The 25,562-nt window shown below is 39.3% G+C and overlaps 1 protein-coding gene across 2 annotated transcripts in view; it reads left to right on the top strand.

Moving 5' to 3' along the window:
• The window catches only part of zgc:77784 (uncharacterized protein LOC402947 homolog), a 59,413-nt gene that overhangs the window by 13,297 nt on the left and 20,554 nt on the right, over positions 1-25,562 (top strand). For both annotated transcript variants that reach the window (XM_068317147.1, XM_068317146.1), the window contains exons 2-7: positions 3,568-3,894; positions 16,287-16,444; positions 17,370-17,490; positions 18,211-18,349; positions 19,909-20,036; positions 22,822-22,946. In XM_068317147.1, the coding sequence (XP_068173248.1) occupies positions 3,568-3,894; positions 16,287-16,444; positions 17,370-17,490; positions 18,211-18,349; positions 19,909-20,036; positions 22,822-22,946 (998 nt within the window). The remainder of the gene's footprint in view (positions 1-3,567; positions 3,895-16,286; positions 16,445-17,369; positions 17,491-18,210; positions 18,350-19,908; positions 20,037-22,821; positions 22,947-25,562) is intronic.

Below are 25,562 nucleotides of genomic sequence, written 5' to 3'. Positions count from 1 at the left end.
GTCTAGCTTTTCTAGGAAAGTCCGTCTTAAAAATGGCTTTGAAAGTAAATCTGCAACCAAGTCCATTTTTTCTCCTCCTTCAGCCATTGTGGGTGGAAAAAAACGCTATTAAGTCAACACAACAATATATTTGCTTGTGCAGCTCGCTACAGACGCAGTTGTCTAGCTCTGGCTAGTACAAGCTCTCACTATAGAATCAGGGGGTGTGAAAACGCTGAGGTTGTGTACGCTTTCTAGATGGCGTTGGTGGCGCCAACTTTAAATGTGATTGGTTAAAGCAACAGCTGTACAGACACTTATTTTATGCTGTCCACCCTCTGAAATGGCTTTTGAAGGCGTCCAGGTAGATGTCTGACCTGGCAACAAGTAATGGCTGAAATGTGATTGGTTAAAAGCTTAAATATGAAAACACACGTCTGGAAGCAGTGAAACCAGGTGAAAAGCAATGAAAGGAAGCTGACAGACAATTTGGAATTATTTAATAACTATTCATGGACAAAATATAATTAACATCAGTCTTTGATTCAGATATTTTTTAGGCCAGTAGAGAAGGCCTTGCAGGCCCTGACGGCCCACCACTGCGATAAAAAACAAATTACAACATTCTTTTTGGAACAATTCACCCTTCTGTATCTGTTGTTTGGTTAAAATCATCTATGGAAGGCTGTGGAGCTGACAATCCTTGTTTCTCCTTTTTTTAACTTCTCTACTCATGTCTGTTCAATGGTAAATGCTGGTTTTGTGTTTCCTTTGCTACATACAAATTCATTTGAAGAAGCTCGAAGTGACTCACATCACCTGGGTGACTCGATTGATTTGAATCGATGTGAAGTTAAAATTGCAATAATAATAATATTTTTTGAAATTAAACTCTTTCTTTTATAAGTTTGTGACAGTTCACAGTAAACATTTGTCCTTGCCAGCTCATTCATTGTAAAGTAAAATTGTTTCTTCAGTCTTAAATGGACTTAGAAACACTGAGGAGCTGCTGGCTGCTATAATGGGCCTTCCTTCTGATCTGACTAAAATTGTTCCTTCACAGACATCTTCATTATTGTCAGTGATGTGTATTGTTTTCATGTCACAGGCAGGGCTGATGGCCTCTTTTTTTAATGTAAAGGTGCTTTCAGCCACTGCACCACAATCATCCTGTCATAAAGTCAACATTATTATAAAAATATTCTCAAAAAGAAAAAAAATGTTGGTGTCAAGGAAGCATCACTGATTGCTGCAGGAGCTGCTTGTCAGCAGTGAGCTTTGGCCACCTGAAGCTGAATGTTCTTCTTGTTTGCTCTTTCTCTGTGCAACTAGTGGATATTGTGCTGCATCGATTTTGATGTGTGACAGTTGGTATAACAAGCACACACCAACACTTGCTAACAACCCCTCACTGGACAGTGTTAGTGTAGCTGCAAAGTATCAGAGTGGTTTAGATACTTTAGAAGACTCATTAAAATTATGCTCTCACCAAATGGAATGCATATACAATAATCTAATCTATGTATGTATGTTTGTAAGTACGTATCTACCTACCTACCCACCCATCCATCCATTCATCCATCCATCCATCCATTCATCCATCCATCCATCCATCCATCCATTCATCCAACCATCCATCCTCCATCCATCCATCCATCCATCCATCCATCCATCCATCCGTCCATCCATCACTCTCTCTAACTATCCTGTTCATAGTTTATAGTGTAGTGTTTGTGTTGGTTCTTTAAGTTGAATTCTTAACTTTGTCTTGTTTGACACAAGACTGTAATAATAACATTAAATTCTATAATGATAATCTGACATTTATTTTTTTCATAAATACAAATATTTCATTTGATTGTTAATATGACAAGATGTAAATTATTCAAGTAAAATAATAAATTTAGAAAACCAAACATCGGCTATAGATACTGTCCTCCATTGGAGAATGCTATTACAAATTTTGAGTGATTGAGCAATAAATTATTGCCCAGTGTGACGAAGTATTCCTATGATGTCTGTGGCACTATAAAGATAATATCTGCTTGGGTTTGGAGATCTTTAAACAGAAAACTTACATTTCAAACTAGGGTTATAAAGTTTTAATATTTTTAAACTGTGTAGCGTAAATTTAAATCTTTTTGTTTCCAAGTATACAAAGTTTGTGATGCTGCAACATTAAAGAGTTGCGCCAAAATCCATTTTTGACGGACAACAGGGACTTCAGGATGATGTAACCTTATTGCCTGCTTTGCGTGCTTTAAAAACACGGTTCAATGCGAGGACATCTTTGGATCACAAAGACGCTTATCAAATTATCTGTGGTCAAAGCCAAACATCTAACGTGTCAATATGTAGGATTCACATATACCATACCATACTGTAATCTCAAGTCCGTTATAACATTTTAAAGGCTTATCTGAAAGCCCTGGTATGACATGATTTATGCTCGCGTCTCTTTGTAAACAAAGGGTGTTTTTTCATCAGGATTGTCTGGAGGTGCTACGGCCCTTTTTTTTTTTTTTATCCCGCGATTTGTTTCATCCATATCCTGCATGTCCTGGGCTCTGACCCCGGGCATTAGCTCCCTCTCTGGGAGCTTTCCTCAGGTTTATTTTGTGATGGGGACTCCTGGCTGTGTGGATGAAAATCATTTCATGAAAAGACATAAATCTGCTTACAGCTGAAAAGTGAGGGTTTAGCCTGCCCCAGACTTAAGTATAATGTAACAGCAGCATGTGGATCAACATGTGTGTCATTAGGTTACTTTGGACTGCTCCTCTCCAATAATAATGGAGGATTTTCATGCAGTCTAGATTATGTGCTGAAAATAAAGCCTTGCAATAATCAGTGGCACAGTGACCATTTCATTTTCTTTCTTTTTTATTTTTTTATTTCTGAGAGTGAGGGAGAGACCATCTGTTCCTCAGAACCCAACTAAAAGCAGCAGCCTTTGAATTATTCATTTTTGTAACTGTAACACACTGCCAGAGACCTTTGGTCTTGCTCTAAAAGCTTACCTTATGACTTGAAGCAGTGTGTCTTTCACAAGGAAGATGGCAAAGGGTCTCTGGAGAGAACGACGGGGGTTATCCATGTTGCTTCTCTTTCCCTACACTTTGGTCTTCCTCCCCTTAAATATGCAGGCCTGCCCATAGTCTTGTTGTCAACTCTCTACCAACTATCATCTCAACAGCAATCCTGATTGACACAGAGCCTGTCCATTACCACATCACATGGGTGAATGCATCCTATGTGCAAGAGGTGTCTATATATATGTTCTGTCTCCATCACTAAGGATGGGGCTTTCTGCAAAATTTACCAAGAAAAGAAGGGATGTGATCTGAAAGGCACAAGATGTTATTGAAAAACATGATGTCTTACCTTGAGCTCAGAATCAACCTTCAAAGAGAGATTACCCACGATTTGCTGCTCCACCGCACTCAAAAATATTCTGCAGACAAAAAGCATCTTCCAAAAAGCATTCCTCTCTTGCCTCTGTCTAGTCTGCTACAAAGAGTTTGTATGTTTTCATGAATATTCGATAGTCAGAAGGGTGGATAAAGCGGTTTCATCTCCACTTTACAGGGTCCCGTCCACGGTTGGAAGACAACGCACCTCGGATTGTGGAGAACCCCTCAGATTTGATTGTGTCTAAGGGGGAACCTGCCACCCTCAACTGCAAGGCAGAAGGCCGACCCACCCCGAACATAGATTGGTATAAAGATGGCGAGCGCGTGGAGACGGACAAAGATGACCCCCGCTCTCATCGCATGCTCCTGCCCAGCGGCTCCCTCTTCTTCCTCCGCATCGTCCACGGACGCCGGAGCAAACCAGATGAAGGCGTCTACACCTGTGTGGCCCGCAACTACCTGGGAGAAGCCATTAGTCGTAATGCTTCACTTGATGTTGCCAGTAAGCCTCCACATTATTGATTATAGTTCTTAAATGTGTATTTGTGTGTGTCTGTGCACATGCCTGTCCATTTATACAGGATATGTGATGTGCATGTGTGTGCAGTATGTAGTGAGCTGTGAGCTTCACAGTTGTGTCCCAGATCTGTTTGCACCTGTCAGACAGCTTGAAGTATTGGCTGTGCCTAAGAATAATAATTATATGAAACAAACATCCTGAATGAAGCAAAGCCTGAAAAGATGTCAGACATAAATCCTGTAATAAGTCCTAGCCCGAGGATTCATTGCAGAATATAGGATGCTGTGGCAACAATGGGTTCTGTTAAGGATAGTTTGAGTCTGGACCCCAAGGAGCAGAGACTGACACAAAAGTAAAAATCAACAGTTTTATTGCTCAGGCAAAAAAAACGAGTGAGAAATGACAACCAAAACAGCAGTGCAAAAAATGACTCAAGTCCTTAAACACTGAAAAAGGGCAGGCAGCTGAGAGAAAACTAGGAACACTAGCATCACAGAGAAAGGACGGAATTATCTGGCACCCTCTTAGGGAAAAGTCAGGTCTTTTGATATGAGGCTGATGAACAGAATGAGAACATAAAATATTAGTAGCTATCAGCAACACAAAACAAATGTTCAGGATGTGGGCCACACAAAGTTCAGACTTCAAACATCCCAGAACCATGAAGAAATGAAGTTCGGCCAAATTGGCTGCTATTTTTTTGTTTTGTTCAGAAGCTGCTTACCTGACGCTGGGATTTCTGTGGCTGATTTAATCAAAAAGCAGAAGAGTTGATATAAAAGCAGTAATGGGGTGTGGGGGCTATTTTTTCTGCACTTACTGTCTGTCAGATCCAGTGAATGCATACACTTAAAATGATTTCTGTGAAAATCAAGTGTTTCAGAAAGCTGTAGGAGGATTGGGACTAATTGCTGGACTTAATGCCCACACTAACGCAGGAAATAAGAGCTCCTTAGCTTCATGTCTATAGAATAAGAAAAAATGGAGAAAAATCGTTATTAAATATCCCAAGTTTCAAGGTGATGTCAAATGACAGTGTATTTCCAAAAATATGAATTTGACGAATCATGAAACACACCAGCAGCATATCGGCACTTTGGAGACAACAGAATATAGGCTCTTTTTTCATTTTTGCTTGCCTGAATTTGATGTGACTTCACCGACTTTTGAAGACTTCCTCTGTGGTGGCCGGAATCTTGATCATATCAATGGAGAGTCCTCTGTGTACATATCAACAACATTGTTTGTGCACACGTATATGTGGCAGCACAGCTGTGGTGTCTGTGGATGAAGAAGTGAGTACAGCTGGAGAGCACAAGCTTTTCTTCTATCTTTATGGAAGTGCACTGAAGTAAAAAGCTCCCACTAGGAGTTGTATCTGTTATGTTCTTTCCCCAGTCAGAGACACGTGCAATTGGCTTGCTTTCTTCCTAATTGTGCCAGTGTGGCTTGGCCCTGGGCTGAACTGGAGCACTCCTTTGGCTTGAGGAACAGGATTAGTCAGTGGGTTGATTAGCGGAAAGAGCATTAGATTAGAAAGGTTGAATGTCCTCGTGAAGAAAACACAAAACAGCCAATTGGGTACAGCTTTGTGAGCATATTGAGGCTTCCTTACTGCCAGTCTGTGTTACAATAATGTTCAAAAATAGGTACGACTGCCTTGAATATACTGTAAAATGGAAACCACAAACAGCTGCAGCTAAGATTGCATAAAGTATGAGGCACATACTCTCATGCAGGCCCTTTTCAATTATTGACGCTGAAATTTAGCATTATGTGTTACTGGAAATTGCAGCATAATAAAAGGATGACTCACCTGCAGACACTGAGTGACTAACATCATTATTTAGTGCCTGTTCTGTTCTAATCTCACTGCCTCTGGCCAGCAAAGGGCATATGCTAAGGCAGCATGGTGCTGGTCTAAGGCGCCAGTCCCCAGTTAGGGAGGTTGTGCTGACTGTGGGGTAAATAGTGACCCAATTAGCTGTGGCGGGGAGGGTAGTGGGGGACGTGTGCAGTGTTAATGAGAGGCCAGTTTTAGTTTGGTGGTCTTCCAGAAATGTGTGTGTCGGTGGTGGCTGTGTGTGAGGGACAACAGGTGGGAGGAGGAAGAGCCTTCAAACTCACTGAGCAGTAATTAATACCAACGCATCTGTTCGACTGTTGGTACGTCTACATGTTAGAAGCGTGAGTGCTGACTCTAACCTGGTTTAACTACCCTCATTGCACATTAATAGCCAGAGTGTGATGCATTATATATTATACTGCATGATTTAAAGCTCATTCATGCTCAATGTAAAAGATAGATACCAAAATGCGTTCATCTGGTCTGTGTTTGTGTGTGTGTGTGTTTGTGCATGTTTTCACTCACGGACAAAATGCAACAGAACCGACAGAAAGCTGGAAGCTGAGTAGCTGTAATTCAACTGAAACACAACAAAGACATTTGCCCTCCCTTGCCATATGTCATGATATATTGAATGACCTCAAAGACCATCGCTCACAATGCTCACCCTCACCCATATGGCCTGGCCAAACATAAGAGAAACACATGCTGCTGATCGACATCAGTTCATCAGAGAAGCATAATCACAGCTTTAATGTTGCGCTTCAAGCATCTCCTCCTTTCAAGGGGAATGAATGAAAAACTGGACCAAAATGAGAAATGATAAAACATCTAAAGTGCTCTGGGATTCATCAGCACTTTAGTCATGTCTGAAAATGACAGATGTAGCACCACTCAGTATTTTTAGAACCAACAACCTTTTGGTTTATGTTAAACATGTTTACATCAGGTATTTGAGTTTGCATATGTTCAAAATCAAATGTCTTGTTTTGCTGAATCAGCAGCATAAAACACAAGGATGTGAGGGTTGGGTCAGATCATCAAGTTAACTGGGAAAGGGAATGACTTTTAGGTGTCATCATCTCGGTATGATGAAGATATGAGGCATGAGAATGATATGAAGCCAGTCGGCTGCTGGTATCTCAAAGAGGGACGTTCTAATACAAATAGTTGAACGAACTGATGAAACAATATTAAATTGCTACAAGTAAAGGTTGAAATTCTGTTAAACTGAATCAGGAAAATATTATAAGTGACTTTAATTTACAGGGATTAAGCATTTTGACTGATTCACCAATCATCAGGCACCCAGGCCAGCCTCCTGCTCCGTTCACCCCCAGAGATACTGCAGCATCTGGGATCCCATGATATTCGAGTTTCGAGGCAATACAATACAGATGTACCTCTGCTTGAGTCGTTTCCAGTTACGTTGTTCTCGATTATAAGGCGGTTTTCGAAAAATACACGGAAAAATAAAAATCAAGTTTGCATAATTTTGCATGACTTTTGTTTGTCACAAATATGGTAATTTCAAAATTACCAGTAAACTCTTAAAAGAACAAATATCATGTTACTGTACAATAAATAAGAATTAAAACATATTAACCCATAGCAAACCCCGTGATCCAATGTGGAAGAAGCAGCTGAACACGTACGAGATGATGTTTCTTCTGTATTATATCAAATAATAAAATGTCATTCTTTGTAAGCGTAAAATTGACTCACATTAACTAAATACCATCGAAAATGATAAAGTACACTACAGATCTGGGAATGGCTATTTTCAGTTTAGCCTGGAGACAAGTTAATTCAACTTACATTATTTTTCTCCTTATGTCACGTCTCTTGGAACCAATTAATGACATAACTGAGATATACCTATGAAGTCTTCCAGCCAATCCTACTGAATTGAATGGATATGAATAAATGTATAAATGTAACATAGCTACTTTAATACTAATGACTCGTGGAAGATAACAAACGTAGTTCAACATAACTTTTGCTGTGTCAGAGATCAGGAGAAATAAGAACAATTCAGTTCATTCAAGGTCTGATGTTCCATCAGGCACGTCCCATTTAGAAGAACGAACATTGTGTAACTTGTCCGTCATACTAACAGGAGTCATCCACAAGAAATAAAATCTTTGTCAGCCGAGGACAATTCTTGCTTGGGCTTCTTATTTGCTGCACAGTTGTAGATGAGGTGATGTTTTTATGCTTCAATGAATTTTGCACACCCTGAGGTCCACAAATTGTGTGTGGCTTTTTCTTTTTTGTAATGCTGCTCTATTTCCCTCGTATCAGAGGCCTGCTCTGCTCATAAATGCCAGCAGCAGTCATTTTTCTTTTTTTTTTCTTTCCTTTTTTACTGTATGATTCTAGTGACCGGTTGAGTTAGCTGGCTATTGAAAAGCCAGAATAATGACACTGTGGGAGTAGACTGAAATCTATTTTTTCATTCTTCAAAAACCTTTTCTTTCTTTTTTTTTTTGCTCTAAAATAATGCTAAAAATGGCCAGGGTAATAGCAGAAGCGTCTATATTTCAGAGGCATGAGTTTTCCTCTCAAAGTGAGGTCACAGTGCATGGTGTTGCAGGATTAGAATAAAGTAGGACAAATAAAAAATGGAAGTTGTTTGAAAGGCATTACAGGCAGATGTTGCTCTCCTGATGAGAGATTATGAAGGAATCAAACTTCTGGTTGCAGCCTGTTTCTTGGCTTCATGTGCTCTGCTTTGTCCTGTAACAGGGTACAATGCTGTATCATCTCGGGTGATTTGGCATATCTGGTTTATATTCATAGCTCAGAAGTAATTTGCACTTGGGTGGAAGAATTGTTTGACTTTGAAATTTTGCCGATCACCATCGGTATGGCTTATGAGCTCTGAAATAGCACTGATAATGCAGGATGTGTTATTGTAATTGAAACATCATCTCATTTTTAGAAAGTGAAGCCATTTGTAATCACTGGGTTTTCAAAAAGGCTATTTACCCCAGAGTCATTTCTGGTTCCCCATCATCACAATCAGACAATGGATGGATTAAAGCAATCTCTCTTCTTTGTAGGCAAAGCCTCCATTAGCTGTGACAGGGCAGTATCATGGCAATGGGTTTAGACCACCTCCCTAACGGGTTTACTGCTCTATGAAAGAAATGAACAGTGGGAGGAGGTCATCTCAGGCTCTCACAAACACATTGGCTGTCCTCTCACCTTTCTGTCCACCTTCCTTACCGATGAACCAGGAAAACAATTTGCTTGCTAACCTTCCACGTCTCTGAAGTCGATGCCACCTTCTTCCTATTCTTGATGTCATTTCTTTTTTTAGTACAAGGCCAGTTTCCTGTTGTTTGTCAGACTCATTCCATGTCATGTTTGTCACCCTGTTGTACGCAAATCCACTGTGAAGTGTTCCATAATTAACCTTGTTGCTGAGACAGTTTAGATTAAGTCATAATTTTAAAAGACCTCTCTCAACAACGCACGTTACTCGGCTTAACATGCATTCAGTGTGAAAGCCAGACATACTATTTTCTTGTGATTAATCTCCCTCCCTCCTTCTGTTCATTTTACCCAAACACTAACAGATGGCCTTTCTGCAGTCCTGGAGCTCCTCTCCGCACTAATATCATAGAGATAAATGTCACTTAGAAATCAAGTGATGAATATTCTCTGGGAGATTAAATCTCCTAATCTGTATGTCCCTGAAATATTAAAATTATGAAAATGGATGGTCTCTTGGAATAGAACCCACGGAAAATAATGATGAAAGTTATTTATCTACGCTTTGCTGTTATTTAAGCTCATGGAAAGAGCCTTTGGGAAATGTGAGGGCTAGTCTCTGCAGAAACAGGGTCAGACCTCAGCTGCCCTGAAGTCACTCTTCTCACATTGAACCCGATGTGGACGGACAGAGATGATAGGAGTTCAATCAGAAGTCTTAGATGTACTGTATGTATGTGAGAAGTTAAATTGGGGATGGTAACTGCTCAGAGGGTCCATCTCAGTGTTAATGAGGAGATTCTTCAAATTCAAAGGAGGGATCATCAACACATAAAGACATCCATGAGAGCGTGTGTTGGGCACAGCAAGATTTAACATTGGTGCAAATGAACGCAGCTTCAAATAAACTCTGGGAGCTCTTGTTGCCCAATGTTTGGGTGAAGTGATGTCAGGGATATGTTCTGCGTTTTGGTTTGTGTTTAAACCTTCACATGGCCTACTTTTTGGGAGTCTGCGCCCTGGGACCCTGGATTTTAAATGTTAAAGGTGTGTGTGTGTGTGTGTGTGTGTGTGTTCCGGGATTAGCTTTCTTTCTGCCTATAACTTTCTCGCTTCAGTCGCCACAGCCCTGAAACTAAGGTCTCTGTGTGACCATCTAACCCACGTGATGGTTCTGTCCGGACCCGTGACCACTCCATGATAAATTCACTAGAGCAGATTTTCTTGGTGCATTTTTACTGACGGTCGCGGCTACAGACGGTGGGCGCTGCTCGTCCAGTTATTACGGTAATATCGCCACTCAGTTCAGCCAATCAGATCGTTTCTTTACCCTGCTCTGTCAGCACACCTGGAAGGGAGACAGCTCGCTGCCGTTACCGCTGTGAGTTTACCGCTACAGGAGCACAGAGGAAGGGAGGTTAATGAGGAAAACGGTTGGTTAACAATGAGTGGCCTGGAAATTTATGTTTTTTTCCTCCGTCAGGCAGTTTAAAACCATTTTACCTCATATGGTCTGAACACGTAGCACTAATTAAATAATTAATAACGTAAAGCGCAACTACGAAACAAAGCACAGAGCTTTTGAGCAAAGTTATCCGCTCAAGTCCGAGCTGAGGCCAAAATGACCAAGAAAAATGAAAATGAATGTTCACTAAAGGCATTGTGGATTTTGGGGCAACATAAAACATCTTTTAGTGATGGGACAGTTGTGAAGTAGTGCTTAAAAACTGTTTGAAGGAAAACAGAAAAATGAGATGTGTGGGAAAAACTCCCAATGTCAGCTTCAACAGCAACCAGAAGATCAGAAATATTAACATCTTGATGCAGCTATTCAGAGAGCACCATGCATATTTGTGGACATTGATGAGTTGTAGCTTGTGTGTGTGTGTCAGGTTCCTTCACAAAGATAAGGAGCTCTTTGCTGAGTGTAACACCACTATGAAACACACACAAGAGGAGAGGACATACATGCAGCAATAAAAGAGATCCAGTGGTCTTTTTCACCACACATGACAGAGACCACCACCCCTCTCTTTTCCCACCACTTTGTCATGGTAGGAGAAGAGAGGGGGGCTGTGCCAAACAGTCAAGGTGTGCCTGTGCACACCTTGTGTATAGTTACTTGTGTACAAGTAAATGACTGGCATCCGACATGCCCCTTTGTCTCATGAAGAAAGTTTTGTTTGCATTTTTCCCCTGAAAGAGCCAGTTTTTATTCATGCTTTCTGAACATGTTAATGTTTTTTTACTTGAAGTGTAGGCCTTCAGTTCTTTAATCTGGGATGTCTTTAATTTCCGAGAAAAAATATTATTCAACTCTTTTTGCACTTTATTTTGAATTCTGAGGTTTGTGTGTTCTTCAACCTAACATAAAGGCTTGAAATGTATTTACCTGGGTTTACTTTTATTTATGGTGAGGTAAAAGAGCTAGCTGTGCACTTACTTAAACATATCCTCCATTGAAAATTGATAATAAATGATAATGCGGATATAGAGACCGGCTATAAGACACAAACTAGACTTGGGTTCGGGCCTTTTACTAAGAGGAGATTTTATAACAGGACCTCTGTGACTTTTAATTGGATACCCCTGCTCTAACCAGTCCTGACGGACAGAGGTGTGAAATGCGGAGCTGTCAATTAATGCGTCAGCTCTGCAAAGCATTTGAAACAGCCAAGTGAACAGCATTGTGGGTGTTGAGTGAATGTCTCTTCTGGCCATGCCCTCTCCTGTCTTTGCTGTAATTTCTGCAAAGACTTTTTGTTTTGAGTACCGTTCATAAATTTCATTTTCTGTGTATTCCCTCCAGGGAGTATGAAAATGCACCACACACTTTGTGTCCCAACTTCTGATTTGTTTGAACGTCTATATGTACGATTTTGTGATGCTTGTTTGCATGTGACTGATTTCTGAGAGTAGTCTTGAGCCTGAGAACATATTGCTTTAGAGAAATAATTGATCACACAAGTTGCGTGAACAAATAATCCTTGACAGACCTCTTCCACCCTGGAGGCTCTGACTGGTCACCCCTACAGCAGCAGAGACCACCCACACTCATAGTTGTCGTGTCTGTGCCAGGGTAATGTAAAATCATTGGAGGAATGATGACGTTCAAGCCTGACGACCTTGAATTGTGCTGAAGAGGCAACATTGCCAGGCTGTTTCTATTCATGCATCCTGTTTCTATTCATGACTAGCCAGAGGTGAGCTGCAATCCAATAACCATGTACATAGCACCAGGCATGATACAGCAACAACAGAAACAATAGCAGATGCAGGGTCACTCTGAGCAATAAGCCCACTTTATCACCCACTCAGCAAAGAATGGAGTGTTTTCGAGCATGCGTTCACCGTCACCACTTTGTTTGCTCATGCACTGTGCTGGATCATAATGTGCTTGTAAGCAGGTGGCTGGAGTTATTTTGTGCTGTTGATTTTCAGTAGCTAATACCCCTTACTAGTGGCCTCGCACATACAACAGTTTGTTTTTCTGAATCTGTGCGAATTAGGATCTTTTGTACAGTCTTATGAATATGAAGCTCTCTTAAAATATAAGGGAAAAGCATTGAAGTAAAACGGAGCTTCTTGTCAAACTGTTGTTCTGTAATCAGGGCCACAATCGGTCTGAAAGTCTTTGTAGCTGGTTGAGTGAGTTTGGCAGTGTGAACATCGTCCTCAGACTCATCCAACTCTGACCAGAGATCGGACCGGGGGGACGACGTTTAGAGGTTGCTTTATTCCACGAGGAGGAGGATTACAGTACTGCTGAAATCAATGCTGATGGGACACACTCTTTATAATTCTGTTAATGGTGATAATTAATTCCTCGTATGAATTAAATGGTGCTCAACTTTATGATGTCGTGTTTGCAATTGTTTAAAGTACAACAGTTGTTTAAAGTTATTAAGGATGAAAAAAGAGGTACCAGAACTATTCTAATTTGACACCAACAAGCAAGCATATTAGCAGACAAATATATTGGTGCATTGCTAAATCCTTTGAGTTCATATGCCTGTGTACTACATAAGGTCCCCAAACCGTCTCTGAGATGTCTGACAGCGGCTGACATTTAATAACAAATAAAACTCAAGAATATGCCTTCATTTTGTGAGGTCTCATCACATTTCCTCAACCTAAATGCCACGGCATTAAATAAAATAAAGACCTATTGTCCAGTTGGTGAAGAGAGTAAACCTCCTCCTTCTTCAGTGAAGCTCCTATCATGAAGGCATGTGTGATTGATTAATTCATATCAGCAAATAATTTAGAGACTCATGTGTAAAGTACAGATTTGCTGATGTCCGTGAGACCTGAAGTTCAACTCGGTACGGTTTGGGAATGTTCATCATTGTTTACCGGAGACAAATTGAGCCGTCAAATCAGAGGGAGGAATGATTGCATCTTTAAGTAGCTGTGATAAAGTCATTTCACATGAGATGTTATTTAAGCCAGTGGGTGTGAATACTGAAGGCTGGGCTCTCATGTATTTATGCCATGTTTATATATATGCCATGTACAATTTCCTCCGGGATTAATACAATATGTATCTATCTATCTATCTATCTATCTATCTATCTATCTATCTATCTATCTATCTATCTATCTATCTATCTATCTATCTATCTATCTATCTATCTATCTATCTATCTATCTATCTATCTATCTATCTATCTATCTATCTATCTATCTATCTATCTATCTATCTATCTATCTATCTATCTATCTATCTATCTATCTATCTACAGAGCTGTTGGACTTGTTGGTAGATAATTCATGCAGCATAGATTTAGTAATTGGTTTACAGTGATCTTAGAGCTGAGATAAATTTATTTAAGGTGGATTACAGTTAATGTAGCCTAATCCTGATAAGTCATTACATCCTTCAAAGCGGAGATGTATTGTAATTGTCAGTGTTCGTCCGTTCGTTCATCCGTTCGTCCGTCAGTATGTCCACCAAATATGTTTGCAACCGTTGCAGGTAGAAAGATGACACAAAAAGCAGATTACTCGGGCAGCAAAGGGGTTGGAAGTGAGATGATGACCTTGACCTTCAGAAAACCAGGTCAGGGTCAAATTTAAACTTTTTTACACTCAGGAACCAGATAAGATAGAAAGACGAGGGAGAAAGCCAGTCTGAGTAAGACCATAGATCAAAGCTATTGTTCTGATCTACCTATACATTAGCTTTGATCTATGGTCAAAGCTAGTGCATAGCTTTGACTTACCCTGAAAGATCAAAGCTATACACTTGTCAGGTGCTACTTTCAGGGTACCCTGACCTACCCTTCACGGGATGTTGCAGTCGCTGACTGCCTTGTTTCTGTTGTTAAAGTTAGTGCTGCTCAGAATAACAATATTTAGGAACTTTTCCCAACTCCGGTATTAAAATGTCCCAATAATCTGTATTTATTGCAGGTCAAATGAGGTTCCTGTGTAAAAGGAAGAGATTATAGAATGAGCAGTAAATTATCCACAAGTAGTCCAGTAGTCACCATCTAGGCAGGTCAAGTGCTTATGCTGTCTCATGTCTGAACATGTGACATCCTTGTTTGAATAGCATGAGTTTCAGCTTTGATTGAGTCAGAGCAAGGTAATGCTTCTGTCTCAGCTTGACGGTGAGAATGGCGTGTCTCTCCATGTTTTACTGATTCACAAATTGAGTTGCTGGAGTTTAATGTGGTGCTACTACACACAGAGCTGAAGCTTGTGACAGTCAACTCTGGGATTATCACATTAAACCTCAATAATGTAAGTTATGTATTTTTCTGTGTGGCCCAGTACCAATTGACCCTCGGCCCATGGGTTGGAGTGTAAAGGTAAGTTACATTATGGCAGTACAGTATTTATTTATGTATTATTTTTATATCCTGTTAATGTTTCTGGTAATCCTTGGGAATAGCACTTCTGTATTTAAAGTAGTAACAGCATTTAAATGACCTGAAATTGCAAAAATGGGTTGAATTTTAATAAATAACTGCTTACATATAATTCAGTTTATGAACAACCTGTCAACACCAGTTGTGTTTGTAAGTTGAGGACTACCTGGATGAAGCTACTCCTATTTGGAGCTGAAATTCTGATGCTGTTAGACTTTGATAAAACTGCAAGTGCTACTCATCAGCTTGGACAATTAACCAGAAATGGATCAAAAGAGACATTTTGTCATGTTACCTGTACACCTGTAAAACCTTACATCATAAAACAATGGAAGTCTCTTCTACCAATAATACAGTACTTGGCTTTAGAAGTAATGCTTGGCTCAGTGTTGTTAACTTGTTTTACAGACATGCTCACTATTGCAGCTTGCAAAGTGTTTTTCTCTTCATTGCATGTTGAATCTACTTTGATTTGACCCTTTGGCTGCTTTACTTCAGCTGCTAAGCTGTAATTAGATATTACTTTTTTAGGACAGTTTTGAATCTGTTGCTATTGGTTTTAGATTAACAGAGATGCAGATCGTCTCTCATCATTTATAAGTGTGATCGTCCACAAATGGTTCCAGCTACTAGATGTACTGAAAAATCAAGTGTTGGAGTACAAGTTATGTCATTTGTGTGTCTAGGGGGAAAAAAAGTGAGCCTGTCAGCATCTGAGTATTAGCTTCCATGATGTAGTAGGACTGAAGGGAAGGCTCCTGTTCACAGTTCACAATGAGTCTCTCATCTGTCAATCTCAGCAGGAGATTAGAAGATGTGGTATCAAAGGGTGCTATGTCAAAAGTCATCTTGTTATGTAATCATCCACCGAATGGTGGAGTCCAAACTACAGGGGTGGCATGAGGACAATTTTTTCTTACTCAATGCTGATTTAATTGGGTCTGAGTTAAGAGTTTAACGGGTGTGCAAGACAGCATTTGGATCAGAAACACAATCTTTTCATTAATACAGAGACCATTTTTTCTCCTTCATACATGGATTAAATTATGAATATGATCTTATTTGTTTACTTCATGCTGGACTGAAAGATGTGCATTATTCATCTGCCCTCACAGGAGAGTAGGGCACAGTCGTAGGAAAACACAGAGACAACACAGTGTTAACAAGGACATTGCAGGGGATTGGAGCAGTCATGCACATACAAACACAATAATTGCCATTCTCTCAATAAGCTTGTTTTCATGCAACCCCCTTCAAGAAGGTGGTATACTCAAGAACACCAGCATAAATGACAAATTGGCATTTCTTTTGAATATAGCGGCCATGTGTCAGTGCTGCATCTCACCGATCTGTGGGTTGGATTTCCTGCCATTGTTTAGCATACAGACAGAGCTTCTGAAACTAATTAGATTTCTTTGTGTTCTCCTCTCTAGTACTGAGGGATGATTTCCGGCAGGCCCCAAGCGATGTGGTAGTGGCTGCCGGTGAGCCGGCTGTGTTGGAGTGTGTGCCTCCACGTGGTCACCCTGAGCCCAGCGTGTCCTGGAAACGAAACAACATCCGAGTCAGCACCAAGGATGAACGTATCTCTGTGAGTTCAGCTTAAACAGTGGGCTTGGGAGGTGCAAGTCAAGCTCTGACTTCAGAACAAATAGGATTCAAACATAACTATTAAACCTCTTACACACTGCTTTACGGAAAATAAGAATAAATGCCATGAAACCCGACTAGACCACTGTCTTTCTATGAATCTATACCTGGTGATCGTTTTGTCTATCCAAAGTAAACCACAGTGTCCCAACTTTTTGTTGATTTTTTGCGAATGTGTGTCAAAAATGACTTTTAACAACACATGTGTTTTCAAAGAATACTAAAACTCAGATACTATTGCCTTTGTTCGGGTTATTTTTAAAAACCAACCTTTTATTACCTGCATTCAACAGTCCAGGAGAATGGCAGAGATACCCATTTAAGATGACAATAGTTTCAATAGACCATAATTCACTGCTGACATCTTTGGATTTCTACGGCCTGGAAAGTGCCTCAGAATCTGTTTCCACTTTTATCCTCTCTTCTCATGTGTAAAATCAACAGCTGGACATTATCTCTGATGGGTTTTGGAGGGCAACTTTTTTCTAAATGTTGAAGGACATTGTTTGAATACCACACTATAAAAAAAATACTTAATAAAAAAACAAATTTGTAAAAATGACTGCGGAATTAACTTGAAGTATTAAACGTTTAGAAGATTAGCTTGGTTACAGTATTAATGAAGCATTAAATAACATTTTAGAATATGGTTGAGTTCCATTGTAACAGCGCACCAAAGCTGTAGCTGTGACATGGAAGGATGACTGAGTTATGTCCACATCACAGGTGGTCACATTCCAACACTGTGTAGTGGACCAACATGAGTTAATGTGTTCATTTTGAAACATTGCTACAACTGCAGTGATAGCATTGAGTTGAATCTATGTGGTATCAGAACCCACTGAGGACTATGGTCTGTATTTCAGATGCGTGGGGGCAAGTTGATGATCTCTCACGCTAAGAAGAATGATGCTGGCATGTATGTTTGTGTTGGGACGAACATGGTTGGAGAGAGGGACAGCGATCCTGCAGAACTAGTGGTGTACGGTGAGTTCCCAATTTCATAAAGTTCAGCAAGTTCTTTGATGAACGTCTTTTCAAAGTGGGTGCACAAGGAGGATTCAGCAAATTGTGGTGGAGTTGAGGATATATGCCAAAAATAATTAAGGTTCAAATTGTTCCATTTATTCATATTATTATAATTATTTTAAATACAATTTATGTGTTGTCTCCGTGAGAGCCCCGTCCCCCAAGTCTCCCACTTTCATGAGAACCAGAGAAGGAAACAATCAGACGTGAAAACACACGCCCCTTTCAGACAGACAGCCTGTTCAAGGCTGTTATGTCTTTCCTGTGCCTTGGTCTTCACTGCTGCTCCCATCTGAGCTGGCAGCTGAGGTAGTACAAGAGCGAGTTAACATCTGTACCAACAGGCCAACAATAGAACGGGCGTGGAACATTTTGACAGTGTATGTTTACCAAGGGCTGCATGATGTAAAATGTCAGGGAGGATGTTGACGCTGCCACGCCGTACGTCACACATCATGATGTGATTTGATTTAATATAATCGAACAAAGGAAGTGTTTAGCTGTGGTGCTAATGCACAGTCTCCAAAATAGAACGATATTGTTGAAAGAAATGTTGAATACAGTAGGATGACTGAGGATCTGTAAAGCCATTGTAGTTAATTTGGCATTTTGCTGTAAGATGACGCTTTTAGGGTGTAAATGAGTGGAATTTGTTTGAAACCTTTTGTCTTCTTGCAGAACGTCCTGTGTTGGTACGGAGACCGGTGAACCAGGTGGTCATGGAGGACGAAACAGTGGACTTCCTGTGTGAGGTTCATGGTGACCCCGCCCCAACTATCCGATGGCGCCGAGAGGAAGGGGAACTACCCCGTGGAAGGTGAGATGGTGGCCATTAATATACAGTGAAGATCTTTGGAGGCTGAATAGAACAGTCATGCATTGGATTATTCAGTCATGTGACCCAGATAATGTATGTGCAGCTTTGTTCTTTAATTCATGTCCGTCTGCTTATATCAATTCATAAATGGAAAAGAGCAAAGAGGACTCATCACATGGAAGAATTATTCTGGGACCAGATTCAACTGTTGTTCTATTCAAACACAGTATAATGTATATTTATTCTAGATCATAAAAAAATCACGTTTTTTTAAAAAAAATTTCTATTATTCTAAAGCCAAGAATTACAACTTGAATGAAAGTTAAGCTGTATGCTGAACTGAAGTTACACTTTATAGATCTTTTATTTATTTGATTAATGAATGCAACATGGTTTTACCATACTTTCTCTATGCAGTCATTCATCAAAAGCTGTCAAGTTATTTTATTCCACATGCTGCTGATGTTAGATTTAAAAGAATAATACATTTATACATGAAAAAAGAATGTCACAACTTGTAGTCAAGTTACTTCAACCCTTTTGTAAAATGCTTTTGTTTTTTTCTGGGTTCAGTTTAGTTTAACAAAATGACAATTTATATATATATATCTTGTTAATCTGCAAAAAAAAAGATCAAATGTTAAGATCTGTATGTTAAATAGTCTGTTCCCACTTTCCCCCCAAAGTTAAGCTTACTAATTGCTTGAAGTGATTTTATTCGTAGTTTGATATTTAGCATGCAAGCATGGGCCAGTTTAAAGTGAGATTATAAAATTCATAACATTCTCCAGCTTGCTAAATTTGAAAATAGAAACTGTCCAATGGTAACAAGCTCTCACTGATAACAATACACAGATCATTGCATTTGTTTACAGGGATACCAAACGACAACAGAAAAAAAGACATTTGGCTTGTTTGGCAGCTATTATCCCTGTCTTTATGTTCAGATAGTCAAACTTCTCTTGCATGTAGGTCCATATTCACTCTAAATAATATAATCTGAATCTTCTCATTTATTTTTCAGTAATAATGTGAATACATTTCAAACATAATACTCATTATTTTAAAATTGGGTATTATTATTTATAGTCTTTTTTTCCCTTTTATTTCTCTTATCTTTTGGTTTCTTTGCCATTTTGCTCCATGAAATAAAGTGAATTATACTTTGATTGGATTTACTGGATTCCTTTCATAGAAGAAAATGTTTGACTTAGCTTCTGTAAGCCTACATGGCACAATTCATTTTACCTTTAATCAACTTCTGTATTAAAAGATAAGAAAGTTGTTTTTCTGAGACGAAGTGAAAAATTGATTTTCCACCATTAAAAGAATTTTTTCGGATCCACTAACAATATCTGAGGCAGATGAGACACGTCCCATTCATCTAAAGATAATGTCCCCGATTGGAAACCCTCCCTGCTATAGGTTGATTGACAAGAGGAGATGACTTTATCTGTTCCACTGGCAGATTTTCTTTGCTTTGTGTAGATTAGTATAGTCATTTTTTGCCTCTCTCTACATCTTAGATGTTTCACTATCTCACTTTTTCTCATTTACAGGTTTGAAATCCGCAACGGCAACAGCCTCAGATTGTTCCGAGTGAAAGAGCAGGATGAAGGGATGTATACCTGCACATCTGAGAACAGTGTGGGGAAGACGGAGGCCTCGGCCATGTTGCAGGTGCACGGTAAGAAACACATCATGCATATTGTATTTGAAAGCACACCGACTCACATACTTATGCATGCATAAAAAGGCTCTCGTATCGAGAGGCACATATATACATGAAGGTAACATCCAGTCACATGACAACGGTATCATGCAGATTCACATTTCCTGTCCAATGCTTGGTGTTTTTAAATCAGTGTATCTTTGTGAGTCTCTGTCCAGCGGTCCTGCCAGGAGCTTATGCTAAACCGTATGGATTACACCATTTGACAGATGTTTGGTAGATGTGTGCTTTAGCTCACTGCCAGAGAGTGGTCCATGTATTAAATAGACATGACTCTCTCTGCATCTCTTCCTGTCTCTTTATCACCCTCCTCTCGCCTCCTCCCTCCCCGTGCCCTTTTTCTCCCTCATTGTGTTCCATGGTTTAAATAGTCTCAGATGAATCCAACCGCTATTGCTTTTATCAGAGAAAATGAAAACCCGATTCACTCCATTTTTTCCTCTTTTCCATCCTATCACTGCGTTTACTTTGTCACACCGTGTTTCATCCACCTCCTTAATTTTCCATCTCTCTCTGTCATGTTTCAAACCCTATCATCATTCCAAGCAGCCCGTTCTGTGAGTTCACTTTCCATCTAATTCTCCTCTAAAAAAGGAATTTGTGTTATGCTAATTTATTGTTCATTCACCGTGTGCTTTTTTCTTCATGGTATCGTTAATGGTTTTTAAATCAAAACCAGTGCCTAATGGTGTAAATAAGTCCCTCCATTAGGAGCTGAGCTGTTGACTGCATGCCCGTTGCTGCAGTCACGCATTAAGTCAGCTACAATGGCTTAATGTACAGCAGATTAAGGGCTCCTATCAAACCCACATCTGCTGTTTAGCAGGAAGTGCATTAGGATTCTGACAAATTCTCTCTCTCTCTTGTAGTTACAGTACAGCAGCAAGATTTTTAATTACAACCCAGTGTCTGTTAATTAAGGACATGCTACAGTTATGATTTATACATATCCACAGACATTTACAATGACTCTTCCATAATATTTAGGAATAGAATAAAAACAACACACAAAAAAAATTAAAATATAATAATATTTTTGGTTTAACCGTGTATGACAGGTTAACAACAGTTTCTGGGTTTTTTTTATATCTACCTCTGTAAAACACTTCCTATCATGAAGGGCTGCCCAAACAAAGAGTAAAAATTAAAACATTATCTTTAAATATATTGTCTTAAAACTCGTACGAAATGGAATGGGATACTATTTTCTCCACCACAACTATAAATTTGACAGTGACAAATACATTATTGTCATGATGGAAATACTGGATGGCAACCAGAATCTATCAGTTTCTCTTTTGTGTGACTGAAATTAAACCGTAATTGCACTTTTCCAATCAATATAACATCATTAATAAAGCTGAAGAATTGTTTTAGAGAGATTGTTGTCCTACTTTTTAAAGAACTAGACTGGGGCTTTCTCTAAATCGTAGCATCATGTTGTGTGTTAATTTCTCCTTCTTCCTCTCCTTGAAAAAAATGCAAACCACAGCTAGGTCTGTGTGTATTTCTTGACATTTTGACAATAAAAAATGTCCAATACTGTGTATGTAAACTCATCTACAACTATTATTATATTCCTCTGAAGAAGAGGTCATCCTGACCATCTGATCAAATAAACTTTATGAACTCCTCCCTTCCAGGTCATAGATTAGTTTATTGCTATGAAGCTCTATAGCCACTGCTAGACAAATTAAGCAGTCAAAACACAGCAAGAGAATCAAAACATTCTGATGTCTACTCAAATGAACAATGTCTAGGGGAAGAGGCTGCGTTTGAGAACATTACGACACAACACAGATGACTCAGATCTCTTATGCATTGAGCCAGATATGTGTTTTTTGTGCTGCTGTACGTGTTTGTGTTCATACGTACGAGCAACAAATCAGAGATTTACAGAGATGATGAATCCTGGCTTGAGAAGCTTCTCATCCAACTGGAACACGAGCCAATTATTCAGATGGGAGGTTGAACACAGCGGTCTGTGCAAATCTACAGACGATGGGATGATGTGGCCAATGCAATCATCTGACACAAGCTGGAAATTGGCAATTCTGCCAGACCTTTCCTAAAATAACTGAGTAAATGTCAGCTGGCCGATGCCGCCGCGCAACATGATGGGGTTGTTTTAGTGGACAGGGAGGTGATGTCTCCCATGCGACACGGCTCAACACGCTCAGAAAGTTAAAGAGACAAATTTTAAACAGGTTTGTTACGAGCTGATAAATGTGGTATGGATGCAGAGCTGTCAAAAATAGTAATGGAATGTAACCAAGTTGATTTAATAATGTATCTTACATCTACAGTTGATAATTGCTATTCAGATTGTATATAATAAGAATGTGGTGCACATCGGATTCGATTGGTGGTTGTAGATAGAGTCGGGTCTCTCCATCTCTTTGGCTTTGCCCAGCTACAGTAGCAAAATGCTCCTCCTGCATTCATCAGATTCAACTCATTACATCACATTTAATGATTCATGGAGAGGATTTATTTCTGTAGAATAAGTACTTTTACAATCTTAAATTAATAATATAAGCACTTCTAAAGCTTTGCTTTAAATAGTGTTATTGAATGCAGAACTTTTTTTGGCAATTTTCTATTTTTTTTATTGTTGCACTTCTTAAATGACTTCTTGATTACACAGTTGAAATAGTGAATCAAAGAAACAGGACATTTGCATATTTTCCAGCAGAAACAAGGCCTTAAATTGATGACCTCACTACATTTCCTCGTACAGTTCCCCCTCAGATTGCCATGAAGCCCCGAGACCAGGTTGCCACCCAGGGAAGGAGCGTCACCTTCCAGTGCAGCACCACAGGAAACCCTCCACCTGCCATATTCTGGCAGAAAGAAGGTAGTCAGGTATGAACCTGGAGTTTGTGTCATATGTATTTGTATCATGTGTATTTGCTTTATGATTTAATGATCTAGCAGTAGTTAAATTACGTTTGTTAGCTCAACTTATCCTTACTTCTAAGAATGTGCAACACTGAGTGAAGACGATCTAGAATCCAGAGGTTTGACTAGTTGCATTTAGAAACAGGCCTGATATTCAATTCTATCAATAATGAAGCTTTTTATCATCACCCTCCATGAACAAAGTGGAGCGGGATACAGGAATGGGTTCTATCCGTCACTTTTCTATTCTCTGCAGAACTCACAGAAAGGTTTTTTTTATTTTACAAAGCGTTTTACACCAATCAGTCACAACACTAAATATTGCATTTTGCAATTTAGAGAAATGTGTCATTGTTGTGTGGAATTCAATACCATTCTATATTTTTCAACAAAATGAAAGTAATGTCATGAGCTTGTTTTATATATTTCCACAATTACAAATTGAACTGATTTGTTTTGTGGGTGGAATTCATCCCCGAGGGTTTCTGGTGCATAATTCACAAGCTGGTCACTATTTTTTCAGGAAACTTGAGGTACATACAGTTGTGTTCCATGTGCAGGAGAGGTCTCTTTTGATATTTGGAGAATTTTAAGCTTTTTTTTGGTCAATGTTTACTCTACATTTCAGTGGCTAGACTAGACTAAATGAGTATTCGGACCACGATATAATTGGTTCTTTTCTGCAACACCAGTTCCTTCTGATACACTTTCGCTGACGAGTGTCAGTACATTTAAAGAGAAACAGCTGAGCCAGTACTGACACCAGTCAACTACTGACATCAGATGAGATATGAACTCATTTCATTCTTCTCCAGTCTCTTCCTAAGTAGCATCTACGTAGTAACATTTTACCCTAAACTAAATTTTCTCATTTCACAAACTAAACAACATTCCCAATCCGACTGAATCGTTGTAAATTTTGTTTAATATATAAATTAATTCTCTGCAAAGTCAGACACCGCTGTAGGTGCTTGCACCTTATAAAAGTCCACTAATTTACTCTGTGTCACTAGGTTTTATAATTCCTTAATACTTAAAACATGTCTTGACGTTGAGATTTGAATACTTCATGCTTGTGTTTTATATTGACTACCTATAACTACCTGGTTGTACTTGACTAAGGATAGTATTGCTAAATAATAATAAACATGTGACAAGTTTACACAACATACATACAGCACCTTTGCTAAAAAAACTCAAATGACTGACATTCTTTGCTTTGTGTGATTCATTTGTATTCAGCTTTTGCTAAGCAAACTATATTTAAACTTGAACTAGTTTGGCCGTAGTTTAACTTATTTCACTATGAATTAATCAGTAGCCTGAAGAGCTATGCTTTTCAAATACCCTGCCCAACAGAAAATGTCAAAATTTTAGTCATTCGGAGTTAATCATATATCAATGATCAATCAGATTTTCACACATTTTCTATTAGAAAGGATGAGAACAACTCATGCACTGATTTTTCTTTCAATAATCCACACTCTTCGAGACATTTTTGCAAGTGAAACAGGAGAGTGGAGCGCAGTGCATTTGCATTTGGCTCAAACATGTGAGTAGACACAAAATGTTGGAAGGCATTGCAGTTTTGCGTTGGTGGGGAATGTTTCTCCTGCTCACAACCGCGCTGTAAGAGAGTGGGTTGAAGAATTAAAAATGAAGGAGAGGTGCCAGGAAGAACACCAGGTGTGAGAAATACTTCTTCAGGGCAAACCTGAAGAAAAACAATGTCCTCTTTCCACATTGTACCGAGCTATAAATACCTTGTTGCTCAACAGCTACAAGGATCACTGGCTCGGAGGAGCATCTTCAGATGTTTTTAGAAGCTTTGCAGAAAACAAACAGAAAGTTCAATTACGGATTTTGTGAATAAGCTTCAGTCTGCAGGATAGTTGGGACATGGCCTCGTTGTTTGTGGAGTGTTCCTGCTGTATTTGGAGGATTACATGTGGAGTTATAACCTTTGTCCCTCTACTGAAATCTAAGCCTCTTAGAGGAATGAAATAGATGGCTGAATGGATTCATGTGCATCCTTTCCCACTTTTTCAACATCCACCTAACTTACAGAAAAGAGGGTTAGGCTATAAAACTATGACACAACATATCCCTTCCAGTGCCTTTGCTTTTAGCCATATTATTGATCACATTGGTCACCATTTTCCTCCAGTCAAAAAAAAAACAAACACATTTAGTTTCTCTCGATGTTCTCCAACTTCCTCCCACAGTCCAAAACCATGTAATATGGGTGAATAAGTAGTCATGCAAAATGGATGGTTTAGTCTCAGGACAAATGACTACAAATAGTATGAATCTCAATTGAATTTCAGTGTCAAAGAGGACACTGTCTGCATTCAAAATGGACTGAAGACTGAAAGTTGAGTGTTTAATATCTCACTGCAAGAAACACGCTGTGCTAGCAGTTACAGATACAAAGACGTGAGCACGGATGATTGCTTCAACATTAAGAGACATTTCCAGCCTGTCATGCTAACAGCGTTATAAATGTGTCATTGAGGAAAAGAAGCAAAAATCTGGAAACTGTGTTCCCACTTACTGCGATTGCCAGGCAGATTACATTTA

The sequence above is a fragment of the Antennarius striatus genome, chromosome 6, assembly GCF_040054535.1.
Source record: "Antennarius striatus isolate MH-2024 chromosome 6, ASM4005453v1, whole genome shotgun sequence".
NCBI lineage: Eukaryota > Metazoa > Chordata > Actinopteri > Lophiiformes > Antennariidae > Antennarius > Antennarius striatus.
This window is presented reverse-complemented; position numbering and strand designations above follow the sequence as displayed.